Source organism: Suillus discolor (assembly GCF_016758755.1).
Source record: "Suillus discolor strain FC423 chromosome Unknown F5147scaffold_2, whole genome shotgun sequence".
Classification (NCBI taxonomy): Eukaryota; Fungi; Basidiomycota; class Agaricomycetes; order Boletales; family Suillaceae; genus Suillus; species Suillus discolor.
The window spans coordinates 1,256,978-1,279,797 of NW_024541249.1; the positions used below are offsets into that span (position 1 = coordinate 1,256,978).

Consider the following 22,820-nt stretch of genomic DNA (forward strand, 5'->3'; position numbering starts at 1 on the left):
TCATTCCTTGTATAACACCTAGTACCAGTCATTGATAACCGCAGTATCAAGAACCTTTCAGAATCCTTCGAGATAGGGTACATACAACTTTGATCATGATTTCTTGAATTATCTTAGTTACAAGACGAGGGAGCGTTGCACCCTCTTATGTATTTACTAGTTCTTCAACAACACGAAGCCGCTCAAGGAAGGAGACAGGGTAGAAACCAGGATTATCATCTGCATTGTACTTCGGCCCAACCCAACTCGATAGAGAATTCTTATCAAGGACATGTATGAGTACGTCCAGTTTCATTTGCTCTCGAGTGTTAATGGGATGGATGATCCAGAATCCCCTGAGTCTGTCAAGCCTACATAGCAGCGTATGGTATCGCTCTCCTTGAGGCATGATGTCGAATTGTATGTGATGTGCGAGGTAAGGGGCTTATATTATCACATTCCTGCTGTTCGCTGAATGATTTATGTCAAAGATATTATTACAGCAAAGTAATGACCGCAAGTACAAGAACGCCGTCTTGTGAGAGGTTTCTAGAGGGTGTGGGGCAGCAGACCATTGGCCGAAGAGATGATTGTATCTGTGATAATCGACGTGCGCCGCGAGACGATCGCAATGACGCCTTTGTTGAAGCTTTTGGAGCTGTGCTTGGATATCCTAGATGCGACAAAACGACGACGCACACCGGAACATATATCACTAGGCCCGAATTTCGGTTGTATTGAACAGATGCTATCTGTCGTCGATGCAGCGGCACGCCGGTACTAGTCGGGTGTCTACTAACTCTGGCTCCCAAACGCGTGAACTGCGACAGCAAAGCCCCTGTCCGGGATCGTTGATGATCGACGATCCAGAACTTACATCGGAAGCAGCCACCATCAGAAGTTGTTGCTGCTTACACACGGGAATCATACAGACCTTGACAATTTCCGCCCTTTGGATACAACAAAGCAAGACCACATGCTGTTCAGACACCATTGCATTGGCCGAGTGCACCCCAAGTATGTCCTTTCCATTAGGTGATGATACTTCCTGTCTCGACACCTCACCCCCTCTGCCCCATCATGGTTTCTGCTTGCAACAGTAATGCCGTTTGGGGACATTGCCATGGTGTTGACTCTTGTCTCATCCTCTTCATCTCGCCTGACCTGCATGCCACTTTATAGGTCCTAGCAAGTGCGTAACACCTCGTATCCAATGTGTATGACCTCGCATCATCTGGTGGGCTTCTATTCCCTGGTCAGGGTCTCAGCTCAGGAATATTATGGGCCAGACACATTGACTGACAAAATCACTGCCAGTGGTGAGTCCACAGGCTGATCTTGACACGCTTAAGAGATTCTAACTCACAGGATGGCTTCACCACTTTGTATGCAAGGATAGATTCGAGAGAGGCATATTTCAGGTGCCACGCAACTTTCCAATAACCAATGAGAGATACCGACTGTCAGTGGAGCCAGTCGATGTTAATTTTAGCACAGGACAATGAGTCCTATAGCTATGGTACGCACTTGGTCGCATAAGTAAGGTACGTGTTCGTTTCACAGCCTAAACCTAAGCGCCGTGTAGCTGGTGCCAGCTACGTGCGCCTTGAGTTTACTATTCTTTGCATCGACGTCTTCAATGCTCATCAGCTTGCTTATTTTACAAGGGAACTCACTCTGTGTTTGGAATTCTCTCCTAATCAACCACCCTTTTGGCAACGCAAACCAACTTGGTACCAAGACGTCTCTAGAGGCCTCGCTCAGTGACTGCTCGAGCTAGACCTATGGGCCCCAGAAGCGAGCATCTCCACTTGGACAATGCTGCTATGGCCTGAGTGCACGTTTGATGCACGCGTTGCTCTTCGACATCGCTCGGGTTGGGCGCTGTCGTCACTTTGGGGTAGAATCATTGAAGGACCGTAAAACGACCGTGAAGTAGTGAACTGCGTGCTTTTCCGCCAATTACGGCCAACTCCAAGCGGCACTTTAAAATGTTGTTGATGCTTCAATCAAGAATCTTATCAATAACTCATCAAATCACTTCCTACCAACCAAATGGCATCATTATTAACACCATTAGTATTACCACCCAATAACATTGAGGCCAGCAGCACAAACAATGTGCCTGAAGTGCCTCGTGAATTTTCAAAGGTAGAAGGTTCTGGGTGTCAGCGAGAGAGGCAGTCGCGTGTGGTACGATGATCTCCTTGTTCTACTTGGCGGCGAGCACTAAGCCTGCGTAAGTTGGAGCTCGGTGGAATCAAATTGGAATACGATGAGGGGGATCCACAGTCCATCAAGCAACTCATCGACGCCGTGTATTCAAAATACCTTGTATCGCGGAATCGAGTTCACCAGTACACAAACTTCTTGACGATGCTGAAACGCGAGGAGGATACATGGGCGGAGAGATTTAAGCGTGCGACCAGTCTAATGCCTGATTACAAACCACCCATGGAGTGGATAGCCTAAGGGTGGAAGACCGTATACTTCCAATCTGAATGTTTTTGCAGCTTCCTCGATCTTTTATTTTAGCATCACTGATCCTTTGTATTCAACGTTTGTAAACCACCCATCGATATCGGCTACGTACTGGATTTCAAAATTGTATTCTTTACTCGTTACAATATTTCCCCTAAGTAGGCTACTCAGCCGAGCTTTCATTCCTAACAAAGACAAATATACTTTTATTCAAAACTCACATGGTGATTGCATGGTGGAATATTTTCCAAACCAAACTGTGTATTGCGAATGCCATTCGATTATCCACCGTCGGGTCACTTCGTGCTGTGTTGCAGTTCAGTGCGTTGCTACGGGCAGACTCCGTCACTCCTTGTAGGGTTTACGATTGCATTCCAAAGTGAAACCCATCATCATGCTCATTATGATCATGTCCTTCTGCAGCTCTGGACTGCGACAGTAGCTCCTGTTAGGGCTATTAGCGCATGATTTTGTAAAGGCATATGGGCTCTATGCGAATTGGACAGTTAGTTTCCGTTGCAGTGTTGACCATGAAACAGGAAACAGTAAGCAGACGATCCATTCATCCTGATGCGAGCTAGAGAATCTCGACGTTTCTAGAGATCAATAATGCAAGCATCACTCTGGGCTATGATCGGTTTCAAGTCTACTTATCCTCCAGGTATACTGGAGGCTATAGTGATCGTGTGCGTAATTCCGTTGGAATTGATATCAACTTGTTTGTTGCACCACCTTCAGATTGTTTGAGACGCCAGAGTGAACGCACTACAGGCAAGGAAGATACCAGCTGTTCTGATCAGTGGTTTTGTATACATCGTGCCATATCCTTGTGTCCCGTACATCCGGGTCAGCGTGCTGATGGTCATTGCAGGTAATCTTCATCGCGTGTTCAAGCTATAAGCTCGAAAGTTAACGAGAAAGATGCGCGATGCATTCACTGGGCCGGCCTGTGGCAACTTTACTTTGTAATTGCTTGGTTGTCGCATTGTCTACCTTTGTGGTGCAAATGGGGCGACATCAATGGCATTGCTTTGATTCTAGGCGGGCAATCGGAGCATTAGAAAGAGCATCTACAATGTATCATCTTCGGATATTGAGAAATTGCTTTGTGGTTGTGGTTGTGGATACCATGGTGCGTCCACAGCAGCCCAACCTTTATATACTGACATTCAGGTACCCTACACCACTACACACACTCCCGCCTCATTATTTGCAACTTTACATCTCCTTGTTTTCCTATATCAATTATGAATTCGTTCAAGAAGATGTTCCAAAAGTGAGCCTACCGCTTTCATGTTCTACTCGTTGTAATCATACTAATACTAATCAATACTCCTCAGGTCCAACGACGACCAGACAGCGCCGCTTAAGCACTCCAAGTCGATGCCACACGGATTCTCTTCACAAGGGAGGATGCGCGAGCCTCGTGCCGATCCTTTCAAACCCGTGTACCGTGGTAAGAACCCCCTTAAAAAGTCCGACATCGTCTACGTCGAGCAAGCTCCGGGGATGCTCGAGATCTACCACGGCAAACTGTCGCAACACACCTATTACCATGGTCCGACTCGCGCGAACTCTGACGCACGCGAGGGTTTGCTGGCCAAGTTTCCCCATTCCCCTGAACCAACCCAGGGCCTGCCTCGCAGCGGTTTCAGAGCGGTTTCTTTAAACTCACAAAGTATCAGGCTCCAATTGCCTGTTTGTGGTTCGAATTCAAGTGGACAACAAGCCTACCCTCCCATGTCCCGCAGAATGCAGAGACATGAGGCCACTGTTCATCAAGCTTCGGCGGGTGTACTACAGATCCCTGACGACCATACTCGCAGTGCCGGATTGGCAGAACGTATTCGCGCCAAGTCGAGCGCTGGTCGTTCGAACATCCCTCCTCCCCACGCTCCTGCCCCTCTTCCTAACCCCCGATCCATTCATCCGGTACTCACCCGCTTCGCACAAAGCTCACGCGTAAACATTCGAGAAGTTCCGTCCCATATCGCCGTCCCGACTCCGGCGCCAGCCAATCCCCAGTCTCGCTGGCCTGACTCCAAATACAATCACATTTTGTACGAGCAGGACCCGAATGTACTCCGTGACAGGATCAATGGTTATCCCTTGACGCCTGTTTGCAGCGAACACTGCCCAGAACACATGCGTTCCATAAAATTTGACATGTACGCGCCGCGGCGTCCCAACGAGACACTTCAACAAGCCATACATACCGCATTGGCTCAAGGCCGTGCCCTCGATGTACGCGCAGGAGGCCGTTACCACCGTATATTTGACGCGCATGACCCAATGGGCATCGTTCCGGAGACTGGAACTGATTGGGCACAGCAGGGTGGTCATCGGTAATTTTATGGAGACTGACGTCTGTTTGTGAAGAGAGTTTTGGTGCTGGTTTACTTACTCGTGTATGTCGTGTGTTATGTATATGCATATGTATATGATTTATGATTTATGAAACGAAATCTATTCGCCATTCGAGGGAGATCATGGTCAGCTTGATGTGTGTTGGAGTGTAAGTACTAATGTTTGATAGAGAAATCCAAGTAGCCTTGAAGCTACGTCGGCAACTACTACTAACAGTTGCAGATACCCCTTGAACAACCACTCATACATGAATCCTTTGAGGTCTATTTTCAATAGTCATGGCCCACGTGCAGCACCAGAACAAATTAGAAATCTGTTCTCTTGGACTGAGTAGGTTTGAAACCTGCCAAGAAATGAATTTTCATCTTTATTACACCGACATTCACTTAGTATGTACAGTTCCCCCGAGGTACATCTCAACTTTGTCCTGGCGACAGTGGTATACACAACAGAGTTTCTCTTGGATTGTCCAGGCTCAAAACCTGCCGACGACAATCTTTTTTTATCGGAACACTCCTCAAAAGTCAAATATTCACTCATCTCCAGGTGGAGCAACGTTCAACCCAATACATCATGTATATAATATCTCGACTGTCTCGCCAAACATTTCAAACAAGATCAACAATATCACCGGCGGCTCATCAAACGAAAAGCCGTTTGCAAGTGCAAGTGCAAAGACGCCAGCACATACGAATTCGAGAAGATGTCACGGACTACTCGAGTGAAACCACAGGACGCCGCATCTCGTGAACCAGAAGAGAAGCGAAGTGACCTGAGAAGATAACGATGAGGGAGAGCCGGTAGAACAGAGGGAAAAATGCAATGGAAGAAGTCGTGTGTGAAAACCCCAGCTAGAATCAAGGGTGGAAGGATCCCGCATAGAGACAAGCCCATATGAGGAGCAGCAACACTATTGTTCGACGGTCTGAATGAAGAGCTGCTGCCCAATGGCAATTTACTTTGTAGATGTTGTCGATGACTGGTGTGTGGTGAGGCTGGAGGATTCCAGCCTAGTTTTATAGGCAACCTGGAGTCCGAGAGATGAGGTAGGCCCACCCAGCCGGAAGAAGGGGCAACCAGCCAGGTGCACTAGAGGAAAAGAAAGGCCAGTAGTCAGGATATAAAACCGATGGGGAAAGGAGAATGCCCAGATTAGGACGCAATCCAGGATGCAGAAGGATGTTGCCAGGATGCGAGACATCGAGCCCGAACAGACTCGGACGGATAATGGGAATCAAGCACACGTATGTGCAGCTAGAACTCAGGCTTCAGGATGCCAACTGTAAGACCAAATGATGAAAAAATATTCGATGCAAGGAGCGTAAGAAACTCACGAGAGCAAGACGAGAGGCGAAGTAGGCCTAGGATAATGCCAGTGAGTCATGACATGACCATGAAATCCCTTCAGAATCAAGTTCAGCCTGAGTTGTAGTCAATACTATACGAGGTAGCGCGTCAAACACGGACGAGGAGTAAGGTATGGACAAAGTACTATGAACAAAATGATAAATGATATAAACTTGAAGAGATCAGCAGAAGTGCACACTGGACGATGAAAGTAATAGAGGAATATAGTATACTAGCGCACTTGGAGAAACAATGAAAACCGAAAACCCGAAAGGACGACGAAGGAGGGGGCGAGTCACGCACAAGGTCCAGACTGCAGTGGACTTTAGTTGGCATGTCCGTCCCAACAACGTCACATGAAGGGCACCCATTTATATCCATCCATACATCCAGTGATCCAACATCTTGTTCGGCAACACGAGCTAATTCCAACCATCTTTGATGCATTAACTTGTTCGGCAAGAGAGGATTGAACTTGTGTTTTCCGTGATCGATGACATATTCTGAAAGCTGTGGAGACACGAGTCGGATGCATGTACACAGTGCAGTAGAAGAAGGCAATTAACACTCGTAGAGATCACTCTTGCTGGAACGGTGATGGTGAACTCGTGTTCTCATATATGGAAACTAGGTACTAGGTTAGCGGCATGGTGAAGCAGCATAAAAACGCGGAATACACGCACCTCTTCAGCTTAGAGAAAGACACCCACAATCCCTGGACCGTGCTCAACATCATCAACCTCCAATTAATGTCAAGCACCATACCCCTTCGAACTTTTGAAGATCATCAGGGGATCGTAAAGGCAGTCGCAGTATTCCCCGACAAGCGACGAATAGTCACAGCCTCGAATGACAAGACACTTCGTCTGTGGGACTTGAAGACAGGTGTTGTGTTGAAGAAGATGGAAGGACATAGCGGTGGAGGGTGGGCATTGGCGGTATCACGAGATGGTCAAATGATAGCAAGCGGTGATACAGAGGGAGAGCTCATTGTCTGGCACGGAGAAACAGGCGAATCCATCACTCAACCCATCAAAGCGCACTCCAAGTGGATCACCTCGCTGCATTTTTCTCCTGGTGGTACGATGCTGGCCACTGGTTCATGGGACGAAACGACGAAGTTTTGGAGTACCAAAACATGGCAGATGCAAGGGGAACCAATCAAGTGTGATGTTAAGATCAACTGCGTTCGATATTCGCCATCTGGAAAACTTCTTGCCATCGCAACAGATAGCAATAACGAAATTTATAATCCAAGCACGAGGGAGCGCGTCGCATCTTTCAGGGGTCACGTGGATTTCACAAAACACAACTCGACACTCGCGTGGACACCCGATGGCAAACGCCTTCTTTCAGCAGGCAATAAAGACGATCCTACCATACGGGAGTGGGATCCATTAAATTGGGAGCAGGTCGGTCATCCCTGGGAAGGCCATACTCGCAGTATCTACGCCATTGCCATTAATCCCGCTGGCACCCTTGTCGTTTCTGCATCTGATGACAACCATCTCCGTCTCTGGCGGCTCTCAGATCAGCAAACCATCGCAATATTCAAGCACCCATCCAGCCTGACATGTGTCACATTTTCTGTGGATGGCAAGCACATCCTCAGCGGAGGTCACGATAAAAAGATCTCAGAGTATCAAGTACCGAGTGACTTCAATTCAATCGCGAGTTTACATCCTTGACTCTCATACTTAACGCAGTTCGAGCATTTTTCGTGTAGATCTTGGATATTACTACAGCCCGCAATGCATGCATCATTGGGGACCTGGACACCGCTGAAGAGTTACTCACCCAAGAGATCGACACCGATGCTAACCCTTATACTTCTTATGCCAATCGCTCATTTATCATGGCCCGAAATCACGACTGGGACCATGCTCTTCAGGATGCAATCGACGTGAGTTATACCGACCCGTCGTGGTCTTCTGACAAAAGGCTAATCTTCATTCATGACATAGTCCGTCAGTATTCAGCCTTCATTGACAGGCTACATCTCCAAAGGCATCGCCCTCTGCGGAAAAGGCCGCGTCTGGGAGGCAAGGATAGCATTCGACGTCGCATCCGTGTTCACGAACCAAGATTCAAAAGCCAACCATTTTCTTCTCTTGATCAAGGTAGCTTCAATTTGTCTTGCATATTCTCTACTTCACTGCGTGTTTTAGGCCATTGCACTCTTCAACGCAGATCAACGCGAGGAACCAATGGTGCTCAACGAAGAACTCGCTGCCGTTTGTCAGAATATCGATCTTCTCGGGTGTCATGTCGTAGAAGTAAGTATCATGGAGTCACGCTCGGTCATCAACAGTGATCTTTGTAACTCGCACATTAGACATATATACGCGTTCAGCTCGGAACCACGGCCTTGAGTGGTGCGCGTTATGACGAAGCTGCTGACCACTTCACTACCGCTGTCAACTGCAGCGCCGTTGTTTTCTCATCGAAAACCATTCATGAAATATTTGAGGACTTGACCGTGGTGCGTCAAGATGATATATACATAATATTTTTCATAACTGAGTGCTTTGTCTAGCTCTTCGGCTGGGACGTCAAGTCCTTACGTTTCACTGCAAACCAAAAACGGTGTCAGGCTTTCCTTTCGGGAGGTAAACCCAATGAAGCCCTCAAAGCACACGAATACATGATGGACACCATCGACGAATCTGCCAAAGCCAGCTGCCTTGATTGGTCCAATGGCAAGTTTTCATTGACGCCACTCAGGCTACATACTCACCACCATTTGACCCAGAATTTAAGGAGCGATGTAGTGCACTCGCTGCACACGATGACCGTATTCTTGGCGTATGTACTCCCTTTCTCATTCCTTTCTTTACCGACCTGTATGCAGGCGGAGATCCCCGAGCAAGGTCATGATGGCTACGATATAGGACTCAATTTCTTCTATGGAATGCATCAAGTGTGTGCAACAGCGGGTCTTTCTTTTATCTCACATCATTCATTACAGCATTCTCAGATTTCTAGGTCACGACCTCAGCAGCGCCCTGGGCGTCTCAAAAGACTCAGGCTCGCTATGACGAGAACCCCTCATTCAGCTCCTCTACCCGTACCACGTACCACCACCACCACCACATCACCAGCCGCCGCCGCCGCCACCTTCAAAACTTACCTACAACACCTATTCACCTGGCTGCCCCATCATGCAATGCCGCCTGTTGTCGATGTTCCTTTTGCGCAGGGTCGACAGGTGTGCCCGGTCTATTTTCATAACTGTGTTTTGGGTGTCTGATATGTAAATATACAGCGTAATGCTGCAGCGGGTGCTCCTGGGAGTGAGCACTCTTTGATACGTGATGAAGACTATCATGGACCTCCTACACCGGACCCCAATTCACAACAGCAACAGCAAATGGTAGCAGTTCAGGCAGACACCGGGCAACATGGAGGCGGCCGGTCGTATTGCTGTTGCTAGCATTGGTGAATGTGCGGGGGTATTTCAATTCTATTGTCGCTTCGTACTGGTAGTTCTTATTTTATTGATAGGTATCCTTATTTCGTGTCATCATCCATAGCTAATCATAACTATCAAACTTGCATCCTCCATATTTGCAGCTTGGCTACCCGATGGCTACCGCATAGCAAATGAATCCTGATACATTTTGACTTCACCTGAGGACAATGGCCTGTCAAAGTTGGTGGATATCTTGAATTTGCCTGGGTCCTGCACGGACAATGAATCAGAGAACGACCTCCATGATGACGTGATTGAAACATTGCAGGGACACTTCCAAAGACTTGTACCTCCCATACACTCATTGCCAAGTGCATATTGCTACATACATGGTCTTGACATCGGTGGTTGGAAAGCTGAAGACACCATGCAGGAGTGTCCCGCTGATGTATGCATAACAGAAAATAGGGGCTCGGTAAGAATGACAGAAACTTCCTCCCAGTTAGTGCTAGTATTAGTTTAGGAACATTGTTATAGCTGTGATGGACCCGGACAGAAGGTAATAAAATAGGCCTTGTCAGTATGAAATCTATAGTGTTGGTTATTGGCGCTTAAGCATTTGTGAGGCCAAACTTTGATATCATATCTAGATGCCATATGCGAGAGACGTTTCCATCTATGATGTTAAATCAGGGCACCTCTTGAAGCTTGAAGTGCCGGCAGCATTCTTGCAGCCATAAATACTCCAACAACATCGATCGACGCCATCCAGTAGCATCGCCACCTTCAGTTCTTCTCTATAAATTGATTAAAGATCTCTTCGACCTCCCAAGCGCCCGCCCAGTACTTGACCTGACACTGATGACCGCCTTCTCGAGAAATGCGGCCTTCGAGGCCACGGAACCGCCGGCAGAGCACTAAATCCTGGCTACTAAACCTCAGCAACGAGATCAGAGTAGAAAACGATGCAGACTTACCTTCGCAGTCTGAGGATAGGACAAAAGTCATTAGACCCATCTCCAACATAGACGATACGGTCGTAGCCAGGCTTGTGGCGCTCCAAAAACGCAGCGAGCTCTTCACCTGGGTGTTGTGTTAGCTAGGATTTTGCGGTCGTATGGAGCGGAACAAATGACCTTTACACATGTTGGGGCTGCATCCGACTGCACAGCTGTGCTGAGGCTCGTCGGGGTCGATTCTACGACGGAGCTTGAGCAAACCCGAAGGATCAAACTCTGCTGGGTTAGTCACGATCTCTTCAAACAGGTTTTGCAGCCCTTTTGACTGCGATCTCTCATCAGCCAAAGCGACGAACTCGAAACGCGAGGGAAGGCACCTCGAGAATAGTGTTGATGAAAACAGAGTTAGCGTTAGAGAGGCAAAATAAAGTGGTGGTGGGGTTGGACGCTGCCTTGAGGTTAGTGATACCGCGTACCATCGCGGGGTGCTACAAATATATGCTTCAAGACACCTCCTCTCCTACATGCGAGTTACTCACGAACGGCATTTGACGGAGGGTATGTTCGATCTCCTCACGCGTCCTGCCGCGTGCATGAATTTCCTGCAACGACTGTGCTCTGCAAGCCATGTGAGGTTGATTGGATAGGAAAATGGAATGCACGGACATGAGATCGGTCCATTGAACGCTTTCTTGGAGCGTTTTCATTTTTCTGCGGATATCAGGCGCCAAGACTTCGAATACCCAGCGATCGGTGTCTTGATCTGCCATCGACCTAGGATGCGAGACATGTATGATAAATGATGGAGCGAATGAGAACGAATTACCAGTCAAAGTCGAAGACGATCAACTGGGTTCTGATCGCGGTCATGGTGGTCAAAGAGATAAGTCGATCTGAGAATGATGAGCTTGTTGTTGTACGTCGCGGTGTTTAAAAGTGTACATTATTGGAAGGTGGTTGTGTGAGCGCAAAGTCGACGATGCCTACGACGTTGTGTTCCGCCAAAGCATCCTACAAAAAACAACCCGGTACTCTCGAACTAACAGATTCACTTTTAATATGGACACAAGAAGGCAAGAAAACACCAGCAGTCCGTGTTCAGCACCCAGAAGCATCTTGTAAGTAGACTCAATTCACATCACATCAAGCTCATTATCGCTTCCAGCTCTGTTCTGCAGCAAAGAAGGCGCTGCTCAAGTCCGTCTCAAACTTGGACTTGTAAACGATGAAGCAGGTCATAATTTCACTTTCACTTCGCCTTCAGCAGTCGCATACGCCGAGCGGGAAGCATTCAAGCAAGAGCTCACAAACATCATCTCTCGAAACCGAAGCGCTGCACCAACGCCTTTACCAAAACCGACACCACTCAGCACACCTGCAAAGACACCCGCACCAATCCCATCCACATCCCGTGCCACCTCCGTCTCGAGCGATACTCGCACTCCAATCCTCTCCGGTATAGATGCAGCAACTGACTTTCGCCTCAGAAAAAAAGTCCTACTTTCGAATCCCGAACTTTTGGTGCTACATAAGGAGCTTGTTATGAGTGGTCAAATTACTGAGTCTGAGTTTTGGGATGGTAGAGAGGTATCGTATCCTGCCTTTATATACCCCTTTCTTGTCCTGAGTTATTACGAAGCACCTCTTGCTTGCAGAAGCTGCTGCAGAGGGCCAGAAACGCGGGCGTCCAGGCCAGCTCGTAGACCCTAGACCACAGACCGTAGAAGGTGGCGAGGTCAAGATTGTTATCACCCCACAGCTAGTCCACGACATATTCGACGAGTTCCCCGTCGTTGCAAAAGCGTACAACGACAACGTTCCTAACAAGGTCCGTCCCAGATCTACATATATCGCCTGTATCTAAACTGCACCGCTACAAGCTCTCAGAAGCCGAGTTCTGGAAGAGATATTTCCAGTCAAAGCTCTTCAACGCCCACCGTGCTTCTATCCGTTCCTCGGCTACGCAGCACGTCGTAAAAGACGATCCTATATTCGACAAATACCTAGAGAAAGACGACGATGGTACACCACTTCTATCTATCCTGAAATTCATCCCCGTCATTTCATTCCACAGAGCTAGAGCCCCGAAGAGCACGAAACGAAGTTTCGGACCTCTACATCAATATAGGAGCGACACTTGAGGACCATGTAGAGGTAATACCTCCACCATGTTTGGTTCATGTTCTTTCTTACCCTGAACAGACAGGAAACGAAAAGGACGTGACAATGCAAGCCGGAAGACAACGCGGGGCCCTCCCTCTCATCCGAAAATTCAACGAGCATTCTGAACGATTACTCAACTCTGCTCTGTCTGTCTCTTCTTTTCAATATCAATACTGATCTTGATGAGCTCAATGTATGACAGAGGCGAAGTACCACCCGCCAAACGCCGACGCACTGATAGTGGTAACGATGAGGATGACGACGCATACGCCCAGATCACGCTGGATGATCTAAGGGACTCAGAAGCTATGAGTGGAATCACGCTCCAGATGCAAGACCGCGAGCGGTATTTCGAGGGACAGCTTGCCCGAAGTGCTTCAGAGCAGGCAGGTAGTGAGGTGTGTTTCCCTCTATTCTATTCTCTTGTCTCCCAAAGTACTCACACACCGAACGATCAGGTCGTTGATGTCCGCACAGCTTTTGCAGAATTGAAACATGGCTTTAGGGGTTGGGAGACGCGATTCAGTCAGGTAGCGTCTCCTTTTTTTTGATGTATCGATGTCACATTCCCAATTCCTTCACAGCTTCGAATAGACAAAAGAGCAGGAGACGCAGCGCTCGACTCAATGACTCAAAATGTGTCTGCGCGATTAGATATCCGTACTAGAAAAAGTGCGTACTCCTCACAACCACCACCTCTTTCATTCAAATTCTTGCTTTAAAGCTGATTTCCCACCAACGCTCTTCCGCCAACTCACGACATGCCAAACGGCCGCAAACGAGTTCCTCAGACAATTCTGGACTTCTCTCTATCCTCCCCCAACGACTACTTCATCAGGCGCCACGCCCTCTCAGAGCGCAGCTAAAGCAGCTAAGATGGCGGGCTACCTCAGTAAGACACGCGAGAAAGTCGAGGCGCTCGTGCGGGCAGGCCAATTAGAGGGTGTGGAACCTGAGAGGGTAGAGGTGGTGAGTCTTTGTTCTCTTCTTTTGTTTGGATGATTGGTGCTGAACGCGCTTTTATGATAGGCTATGAAACCCCTTTTGGACGCTGTCGAGCACGCGCTTGCGTTTTATAGGGCGCGGAGTGCAAAGACTTCGACGCTGAAAACCGCGTAGTGCGATTCAGCAGGAGATTGCGTATCTCAGCATGTAACATAGCCATAGTGCATTGATATTTTACAGCATATAATCTAATCAGCCTTGAGCATATGTGTCCCTCCAAGTTCCACGACGTGGTGAACTCCAAAGCGAGCGGTCAACAAGGATTATCTCGCTTAAGACTCCATCATGATTAGTAGGGCCCCGGCTGAACCTGCAGCTGCCCACTCGACCACGCACACTCATACACCGTGACGACAACTAAGAGATGTAACGCCGCCGCATAAAAGATAAAAGCTGTACGGGCACGCCGGTTCCCAATAATCCCACGCGTGAGCATGAGTACACCTCGCTCGACAGGGTTGAGAGCCTCATATGCACGTGTCGCTTCCTGAACGACAATCATCAGCCCAGCACACACGAAGCCCAAGTACAGGACACATACCCTCCCACGGAACGCTTCAAACGGATTCATCGCTTCCTCATACCTCGTGCGCCATTTCCCTAACTCGTCCCTTCCACCACCACTTCCACTTACATTCCCGCTTCCGGTTCCGTTGAATGCCGAGGAAGAAGACGGCGGAAGAGGGTCAAGCTGTGAGACAGATCCTTGTTCGCGGTATGATTGCATGTAACGGACTTTCTCGTAGAGCTTGAGGTTGTCGGATTGGAGGGATTTGATTTCGGTGCGGAGTTCTGAGATGGTGTGGTAGTGTTTACGCAGTTCCTGGGGATGGGTTAGCATCGGGCAGGATGAATGACGACTGAAGAGGTGGAGCAGAAACGTGATTGCGAAACTTGATACTTACTTCCTCAAGCTCTGCGTTCCTTTGCCGGAACCGATCCCGCTGACTGGTCACGATAGGAAGAATCGAGGTATCGGCGGATGACGTGAAAGGTATCGGTGTCGAGCGTGTGGTGCTTGGACCCGCTGCGTCCTGTCATATCAATTGTACCAACTGCCCAAATTAAGTCCTTCAAATGTAGACAAACCTTGGTCCGTAAGCCAAATTCGAGACCAAGCCCCGAAATCCCACTCTCCCCGTTCTCCCCGTTCTCCTCTCTTGACCCGCCCCCATTGTTGGTGTTCAGAGCAAGTAGGTCCGTCTCGAGTTTCTCACAAAGGGCTTGTTGCTTGGCAAGTTCTGCGTGCGTGTCTGCGAGCTCATCTTGTGTGCTTTTGAGGGAGGCTTCAAGAGATGTGTGGAGGATCTATGGAACAGAAAGTTGGATGAAGAGGTCAAAATTAACAGTGAGCATACCCTAAATCGAGTCAACTCCTCCAGTATCCGTTTATTCTTCGTCGCAAGGAGCACTTCAAGACTCTTGCCGTGCTGTACATTCGCTTTGTCCGCATTTGGATTTGGCAGATGCACTCCGTCTTCGTCTTCGTCAGGACTTGACCAATCATCATCCGGGTCGAGACCTGCAAATTCAACGTACTATCATGGGGTCGACACGATGAGAAGGACACACGAGGGAAAAGCGCACCTTCAGAATCTCCAGTTCTCGCTTCACCTCGTCGTAATCTGCGTATGTTTTTAGTTTTATCTTGAGAGCGTCTACTTCTGCACGAGCAGAGTCTGCTTCACAAGCCTGTGGCGTGTTTATGTTATGATAAGGCATGTCTCTCCAAGCTTAAAACGACACCTACCTTCTCTAAAATCTGCTCCTCTGATCGCGTTGCAGCGGTTCGTGCAACGTCAACAGCACTTTCGAGTCGCGTGCACTCGGACTCAAGCTCGGAGAGACGAGTAGTTAGCGATCTAACACTGTTCAAATATACGCATGTCAGTTGAGTTAAGAGCACGTATAAGGATTGAAAGATTCAGAAAAAGTGGGTGGAGGGGGAAGCAAAATGAAAGATCAGACGTACCGCTCACTGCTTTCGCTGCCAATGCGCAATGCCTCGATCTCTCCACGGAGTGCTTCCTGTGGAATTAGTCAGTATCATTTGAATTTCAGAACAGCAAAAAGTATGGACAGGTTGCGGTAATAAAAAGGAAAATAGTAGGGTGAAATGCATGCATGGCAACGAAGGGAAGGTGGTGATATGTCAACCATGCGACAGCTGTATAGTAACTGGGGTGGACGTATGCAAGATGATGCGTAATAAATGGTATGGGACAACGGCAAAATGACGAACAAGGAGTAGAGGCTGATACAACTTACATTCCGCTGCTCGACGGTCACGACTCTGCTATTCGCACGTTCCAAGTCGACCATGATCATGTCAGCTTCTGCGAGACGGGAAATAACCTCTTGGTCTAAGCAGAAGTGTCAGCATGCAAGAACAACGAAGTAGAAAGAAGGAAGCAAAGCAGCACAACTTGCCTTGACGCTGGCTGTGATCAAAAAGCTTCGCTTGATTCGATTCGTTCGACAGTCGGAGATCGCGCACTTGGTCCCTATATAGTGCAACCTGGCGATGCAAGTCCTGTTCCCTGCATCTCAATCAGCATCATGCAACTACCAAACACAAGCCACGTACCGTTCCTCGTAATTACGCATGCGTTCGTCGTACGCAGCGTTGATCTCAGACTCCTTCTGCGCGACAAGCTCGTCCATACGTGTCTCCAATTGTTCGACACGACGCTTGGACCCATCAAAAGCACTAGACGACTGTCGAAGCTCAGCGTTCTCAGCACGCAACCGGGCAACTTCAGCTTCCAGTGCTTGCGCTTCTGTGGCTTTAACCGTTTGGTCCTACGTCCGTGTGAAATTGGGGAGAAGTGAAGAAGATGGGTGAGACGCACGACAGCAGCTTCGAGTAGAGGATATGGATCCGGTGCTTCAGCGAGGACCTTGTACACGTTGAGGAACGCATTCTCAGAAACCTTTGACCGCTTCGTAAGGTTATCGATCTCTGTCTGGTACGCTACGCCAAAGTTAGCAATTGATAGGTCACTGAGAAGAGGATATGCGAACCTTTGAGCAGGCCTTTGAACGAGTTCAACTTTTCGTCATCTGGAATCTTCTTGAACTCTACAGAAAGTTGGGAATAGCCGAAGATCAAAGAAGGTATGCACGCAAACCTTTTGTGCGGTCAGCAAGCTGTTTGCGACCCAGTACAGATTCCTTCTGGTTGTCGACAATCTCGATACCTTGAGCGTCCAGCGTCTTTTGCAGTTCGTGCAGCTTGATGTCTGCACTTGTTAGCTCGTCGTTTCATCCATCTAATTTGCCTTTGCGTACCCTTCCATGTTGCCAGCGCACCAGAAAAGTTGTGCTCTGCTGCGCTCATGGTCAACCGCGTCCTAGTCTAAGCGTAGTAGGCCACGTGACTCTAGTATACTCGGCGATAGTATTAGATATACAAATAATAACATATGCATATAGCAACACATATGTTTTAGTTCCTCGAATTTTGAATTGATGTTAGCTGGTCACGTGTAGTCCGCAGGACTGCTTCTACTCGGATTTGACATCCATCATTCAGCTAGGATACTTGAATGCGTCCTAGTACTCAGAGTTTATAATCGCTGCATCGAGTGGCTGCCGCCTGCACTTGCAAATCATACTTTGCTATGCCTCGGATTCGTAAAAGTACGTGGCTAATCAATTTCATAAAAACATACTCATTCGTAATATTGACACCGCGGAATAGAAACATCCAAGCGAGGGACGACCCATCAGCGTGAAAAGTTGAAGCATAAGGTCCCGCAAGGCAGGAAGAAAGCTAAGAAAGAGGTTCAAAACACACAAGACGCTGGAATAAGTGAGTACTTGCCGTTCATCTTCGCATCTATTTTTTGCTCAGTTGTTTTATGTTCTTGATCATAGTCTTCGTGTAGCCCACAAGAAATCCAAAAAAGATCTTGGAATTCCGAATATTTTCCCTACAAGGATCAAATGCTCGCGGAAATCGCAGAGTCATGACGTCAGGCAAAAAGCACTAATCTATTCAGTTTTCTCCTTACTGACTTGATTGCACTACAGGCTGCAGAGGAAAAGCAGCGACGCAAGGATGAAACGCGCGCCGCTCTTGCTGGACTCGAGGAACATTAAAATATCATGTCCATTCGTCCCACACCCATCAAGACACTTCCGATTTCAGAACCTGGCAAACCGATCACCAAATGACCTTGCTCTCTTCGCAGGGTGTTGGAAAGAGCGGACGTACTTCTCCATGTAGTGGATGCGCGGGATCCTGCAGCGGGCCTCAATGAGGATTTATTTAAAGTAGCGACAGGCAAAGACATCATACTCCTTGTGAACAAGATTGGTAAGTCGTTCATCCTGTCTGCCAACGGCACTCAATTAATTATATTTAGATTGCGTACCAAACGAGGAGTCTAGAACGACCAAAGATCTCAGTGTCTTGGACGAACAAACGGTGCGTCTACCTAGAACGACAAAAGCTATAGCTAACGTTAGACATGATAAAAACTCTAGGTGACTTTTTAGAACGTACATGTCAGTGTCTTGGACGAAACTGAGATGTATCTGCGCTATTCCTACTGGTCTTATAGTAAGTGCGTTAGCAACACGAATATACGAAAGATAGACTGAAAATATTCTAGGACGCGAGCCGACGTCACTACGGCGCTCGCCCAAGTCCACTTTGGCTTGAGCTCGTACCTATCACCTCCCGCTCGTTCCTATCTTAAGCTTGGATCCTTCGGCTTCTCTCGACTCGGATCTCTCGGCTTCGGATTCCAACATCATGCAGATCCAATCTCAGATCTCGGACGACGAGTCGGACCGCAAATTCAAACCTCACCGGCACCCCACTGTGTTCAAGTCAAGGCGCTATCTAAATGACCCCGTCAATATTAAAGCTTAGCGGTGTGCTTATATAAGTTTTTGTTTAGGTTTGAACACAGGTATGCATATAGTACTTTCCAAATATGGTGAACAATAGTTTATTTTCTCATGATATCGGGTACTACTCACCAACCTTTTTGCAAATAGCTGTAAATCAGATCCAGCGGAAACGCGACATAGGCGGGCTGAATAAGGAAGGGTGATGGCTTGGCGCTACTTACGATTTTGAACTTGGCATCTGCAGCGGCGTCCGATGAGCTATCATTTGGTATATCATTTACAATATTAATACTATATAGTATGTCAGGTAGTCTGCACATGAAACGTGTTAAGTGTACCGTCTTGAATCTTGATTACCACACCGTGGGGGATAATGGGCACTGTGACCACAATGAAAATCGACTTGTCAGTACCAGTCAAAACACGGATAACAAGATGATGGACATACACAATGTCACAGGGATTAAACCTCATGGGTAGCAGGCTCAGCAACCCGACTCGAAGGAATGAAGAGACGTCCTTCGGGTCCGTGAATATGATCGGCAATTGCAGAATGGCACGGCTCTGAGGATGTGATGTGCGCACGAAGGATATCGTGACGGCACTTCACGACTCCACATGCAGAGCAACGCACTTTGACACCAAGGTGAGCAAGGAGGTGTCTTGTCATGCTTCCCTTCTTGAGTGGCTTGAAGCAGCCATCCCATGTACAAATTGTACTGATGCTGTCCGGACCGGTGACCGGACCGGTGATGCCGTGTCTTCGCAGATGAGCAGACATTGCACTGGTCGTTCCCTCTACATACAATCCGCAGAGGTCCCCCTGTAGTTGACACTTATACAGAACAACTGGCTGGCCGCTTTGATTTGCTCGTAAAATTGTTTCTGGATCCACGTGAACGATATCGAGAGGCATGCTGTGGCTCATCAAGGGGACGTGCTGGTTGACGGTGATCACAAGGATATGCTGCACCGTGGATTAGTACTAACTCGAGTTGTTCTTGGGTGCTAAACGTACCCGTGACGGGGATTAAGAGTGTATGTTCAAGTAGGGTGCTAAGCAATAGAAGATTTTTGACATACGCCTTTTTGATTGCAGGTATTTAAGCCAATATGGACGAGATGGCATGTTCCACGCCAACGTGAATAGAGGAGGATGCAAAGCTGTTTCGGCCGGTGACTGGGGTCTTATATGTCTCGACGAGGAGGTCGGAACTATCGAATACAAAAAAATTCCCATCAGCGAGAAGATGAGCTCGATACCTTCCTGGTCGTGTCGATTCTCACCATTTCACGCTCACCAACTGACACATACAACAACGTAGTCTAGCAGGATGGTGCCCGAATTGAACTACAAATTTAAATAACTGACCCATGTGGTATTTTGAGCAACTCACGAGATGAAGTAAAATCAATGGAAGCGGTGTCGTTTGGGGCGTAACGATTTGTACTACTTCCGGCGGGTAGTCTTGCTGAAAAATTACGTTGATCCTTGAAACCTCGTAAAGAAGGAGGCAAGGACCCTGATCAGTGGAGGAGAGCAGATTGCCAAATTGCCGCAGGGACAGCCTGAGTGACCTGACGATTCCGAGAACCCTCCAACTACTATCCCCAAAACAGCTAGTCACGTTGATGAGGCTGCGGCCGCAGGAGTCCGCAAGACAGGATACCAGTGTAGATATGAATGTTCTAGCAGAACGAAAGTCATTCGAACTTTGCATCCAATTGAGAAGCTGAGATCTTGAGTTAATGCATGAATGCACGACTCAACGTTCAACGTAACGGTTACGGGAAATTCCGATTCCGCATCACAAAGTCGCGAAGAATTACAGCGTGAGACTTCAAAGCTTCATAATGAATCCAGGGGACGTTGGATCCGCCAACACCTGCTGCACACCTGAAAAGGAGCTGCAGCTGAAGAGACGCTGGCCGCCACAGCTAAAAACAGAAAAATCCGCTGTCCCCCCAGTCTTACCGATCTTGCTGCGATCCATTTTGTTACACATGAAACGATTATCATTCGATAGATCTGATGTGATTCCAATTGATAAGTGGCACCGCATGGCGGTGGCAGAGACGCCAGCCTAGCGCTTTGAAGAGGAAGAGAACACACTCACTTTAGGAAGATCCCGTGTGAGGATGGACTGGATTTGGAAAGAACGCTAATCCTGGTGAAGTCGTAAGTTTAGTACTATGCCAACTGTCTTGCGGCGTCAGACGAATCAGCGCTGCATCAGCAATGATCAATGAAAACTGGATCTTACCAGAGAGGCTCTCCGATGAATTACCTTGTTTGTGATGTGCCGAGATGTGTTCCTTTCTTATCTCTTCGACACAACCTTCGCAAAGTTCGCATTGTATCACACCTTCGCACCGAACTGTGTTTCTCTCCGATATAAAAAATAACACACCACAACATCTACGAGCCTCTCCGGTAAAGTCCAGTTTTCACTGGGTGCCATCAGCCCAGTTGGAACTTTGCCATCATTAGAATCCATACTTACTACTCGGTACAGCGTGTATTAGGACAGGAACAGCCAAGATCTAAACATAGAATTGTAATATTATGATCGAGTGCGACGTGGACGGCTCTTACCTTGTAAGCCTTCATCTAGCACACTAGACCGGGTGACCTCCTGGCCGACAGGCTGTCCGAAAAAATCAAGTTGGTTCATGATTAAAATTTCATAATACGTGAATAATAAAATACTGTCAAGGAGATACTACACTACACACCCAAGTTTTGTGGGAGAGGGTGGGACATGAAGATGAGGAAGCCAGGTTAATGTATGCTGCAGGGCTTGGAAGCAGAATTTGGAGCAGCGGTTATTTTCGTTGGTGGCGTCAGAGCTGGGGAGAGATCAAGCTTACATAAGGCTGTGTTCAAATAGCAGAACGCTCCAGATTCAGTCATCCGCTTCCGTTCAGAACTTCCGTTGATCTTAAGTACAACTTGCCTAGAAGCCCTCCATGGAACACGGTACCCTAACAGGGCACTACACACTCGATTTCATGGATACAAAATTAGGGTTCAGCCTTGCCGACTCTCACCTTGCTCCGTCGCACAGGTTTTATTTCCTGCACCTTCAATTTATTGCAAACGTACGTACACTAGTACAGTTGTATCTGTTGGCACAGCAGGCAAAGGTAAATTGGCCGTTGTTTACACGACAACGTATCAACTATTTTGGCTGTCGAAACTCAAGTTATGTACAGCAATACCCGGGTCTAGACGAGACTGCCCCTTTTCTCATCTTATTCACACCTTGGACGAACTCGCAGTATATTTGAACTTGCTGTGGTAGGGCCGGCAAGTCTAGTAAGCACCATAATCTTCTGCGGTGTTGCTTGTAAACTACCAGTCCGATCTTCCAGTGCAGTACAGTGAATTTGACATCTACAGCTTATGCTCACACAGCTTTTCCTCCGAAGTGAGTACAATGGTTCTACCCCCTTTGCTCTATCCTAATTAGGTACCGACCCTGAAGCCACACCCCCTTGTCAGCAGTACGGGATAATCGAGCTTCCCAAGAAATCACAATCCAATTCAAGCCGAGTCAGGTTGTCATAAATTCACCATTATGGCATCTGTCCTCAGGTTTCGGATGCATCGCCATTTAAGATATCCATGTCATTGACAGTAGGGTAAATGAGGATGCCTTCGTAGTACAGGAAGGCGTTTGGTCTACATCGACACTCCCTCGGAATCTTTTTTGACTCAGGGAATATCCCAGTTCTTTGTTTCCGAGAAACTCAACATTGGAGATACCAACCCAGACTGCAGCTGGAAGGCCATATTAAATATTGTGAAGGCTCAAAGTACAAGCGAAAACTTATTGCTTGTACAACTGATGATCTCGCAAGATACTACCTGATTGTCGAGCCTAGTTTCGAAGATTTCGGCCGTCTAGTTTACTAGAGTAGCTAGTGTATCGCGCACTCTATGTTGTATCGCACAAATATTAAAGTTGCGTCATACGCACAGGTGGTAAGTGTGAATATGCACACAAAGAGGTACTTGGATAAAAAGATAGGCAACATACACTAGTAACGCAATAAAGCTCTAAATTGGTTTCTCTGTCTAAAGTGGCAGCTGTAATAACGTGAGTATTGATGGTGTAAATACCATCCTCCGGAGGAGCGTTTTTGGTGCCAAAAGTGAAGACGGAGACAGGAAGATCTCCAACGCTGCCTCCTGAATTAGTGACAGAGACCAGCACAAACCCATCCATCTTCAACCAAAA

General features: G+C 47.7%; 7 protein-coding genes across 7 annotated transcripts; 4 read left to right on the forward strand and 3 right to left on the reverse strand.

Moving 5' to 3' along the window:
- Positions 1 to 2,034: 2,034 nt before the first annotated feature.
- F5147DRAFT_647749 (uncharacterized protein) lies at positions 2,035 to 2,451 on the forward strand (the record flags this gene model as incomplete). The annotated part of the gene is made up of 2 exons (XM_041433235.1): positions 2,035 to 2,172; positions 2,224 to 2,451. 2 exons carry the CDS (start codon positions 2,035 to 2,037, stop codon positions 2,449 to 2,451), a joined length of 366 nt encoding a protein of 121 aa, XP_041299713.1.
- An 847-nt stretch (positions 2,452 to 3,298) lies between these two features.
- Positions 3,299 to 4,935, forward strand: F5147DRAFT_123870 (uncharacterized protein). The gene is made up of 3 exons (XM_041428148.1): positions 3,299 to 3,592; positions 3,726 to 3,736; positions 3,801 to 4,935. The coding sequence occupies exons 1-3, from the start codon at positions 3,389 to 3,391 to the stop codon at positions 4,807 to 4,809; spliced, it is 1,224 nt and encodes a 407-aa protein (XP_041299714.1). The 5' UTR covers positions 3,299 to 3,388; the 3' UTR covers positions 4,810 to 4,935.
- Positions 4,936 to 9,949: 5,014 nt separating this feature from the next.
- Positions 9,950 to 11,465, reverse strand: F5147DRAFT_665782 (phosphatase phospho-type). The gene is made up of 7 exons (XM_041435132.1): positions 11,372 to 11,465; positions 11,212 to 11,319; positions 11,085 to 11,163; positions 10,923 to 11,033; positions 10,723 to 10,870; positions 10,564 to 10,669; positions 9,950 to 10,514 (listed from the first exon to the last, which is right to left on the reverse strand). The coding sequence occupies exons 1-7, from the start codon at positions 11,413 to 11,415 to the stop codon at positions 10,373 to 10,375; spliced, it is 738 nt and encodes a 245-aa protein (XP_041299715.1). The 5' UTR covers positions 11,416 to 11,465; the 3' UTR covers positions 9,950 to 10,372.
- A 45-nt stretch (positions 11,466 to 11,510) lies between these two features.
- Positions 11,511 to 13,921, forward strand: F5147DRAFT_665785 (uncharacterized protein). Its single transcript, XM_041435133.1, has 11 exons — positions 11,511 to 11,663; positions 11,711 to 12,132; positions 12,185 to 12,373; positions 12,426 to 12,567; positions 12,620 to 12,699; positions 12,748 to 12,854; positions 12,911 to 13,106; positions 13,167 to 13,238; positions 13,293 to 13,380; positions 13,433 to 13,677; positions 13,738 to 13,921. The coding sequence occupies exons 1-11, from the start codon at positions 11,525 to 11,527 to the stop codon at positions 13,825 to 13,827; spliced, it is 1,770 nt and encodes a 589-aa protein (XP_041299716.1). The 5' UTR covers positions 11,511 to 11,524; the 3' UTR covers positions 13,828 to 13,921.
- On the reverse strand, positions 13,922 to 17,077 carry F5147DRAFT_665789 (CASP C terminal-domain-containing protein). Its single transcript, XM_041435134.1, has 15 exons — positions 17,005 to 17,077; positions 16,845 to 16,955; positions 16,738 to 16,794; positions 16,566 to 16,687; positions 16,301 to 16,515; positions 16,144 to 16,253; positions 15,982 to 16,076; positions 15,686 to 15,741; positions 15,464 to 15,581; positions 15,301 to 15,405; positions 15,072 to 15,251; positions 14,803 to 15,021; positions 14,619 to 14,747; positions 14,255 to 14,536; positions 13,922 to 14,200 (listed from the first exon to the last, which is right to left on the reverse strand). The coding sequence occupies exons 1-15, from the start codon at positions 17,051 to 17,053 to the stop codon at positions 14,003 to 14,005; spliced, it is 2,046 nt and encodes a 681-aa protein (XP_041299717.1). The 5' UTR covers positions 17,054 to 17,077; the 3' UTR covers positions 13,922 to 14,002.
- Positions 17,078 to 17,336: 259 nt separating this feature from the next.
- On the forward strand, positions 17,337 to 17,817 carry F5147DRAFT_767353 (uncharacterized protein; the record flags this gene model as incomplete). Its single annotated transcript, XM_041440877.1, has 4 exons — positions 17,337 to 17,355; positions 17,417 to 17,527; positions 17,604 to 17,689; positions 17,749 to 17,817. The coding sequence occupies 4 exons, from the start codon at positions 17,337 to 17,339 to the stop codon at positions 17,815 to 17,817; spliced, it is 285 nt and encodes a 94-aa protein (XP_041299718.1).
- Positions 17,818 to 19,675: 1,858 nt separating this feature from the next.
- Positions 19,676 to 20,738, reverse strand: F5147DRAFT_757110 (uncharacterized protein; the record flags this gene model as incomplete). Its single annotated transcript, XM_041440364.1, has 5 exons — positions 19,676 to 19,791; positions 19,864 to 19,927; positions 19,974 to 20,265; positions 20,474 to 20,514; positions 20,694 to 20,738. Coding segments are annotated over 4 exons (432 nt in total), but the record flags the coding sequence as incomplete, so codon positions are not given.
- Positions 20,739 to 22,820: the final 2,082 nt, after the last annotated feature.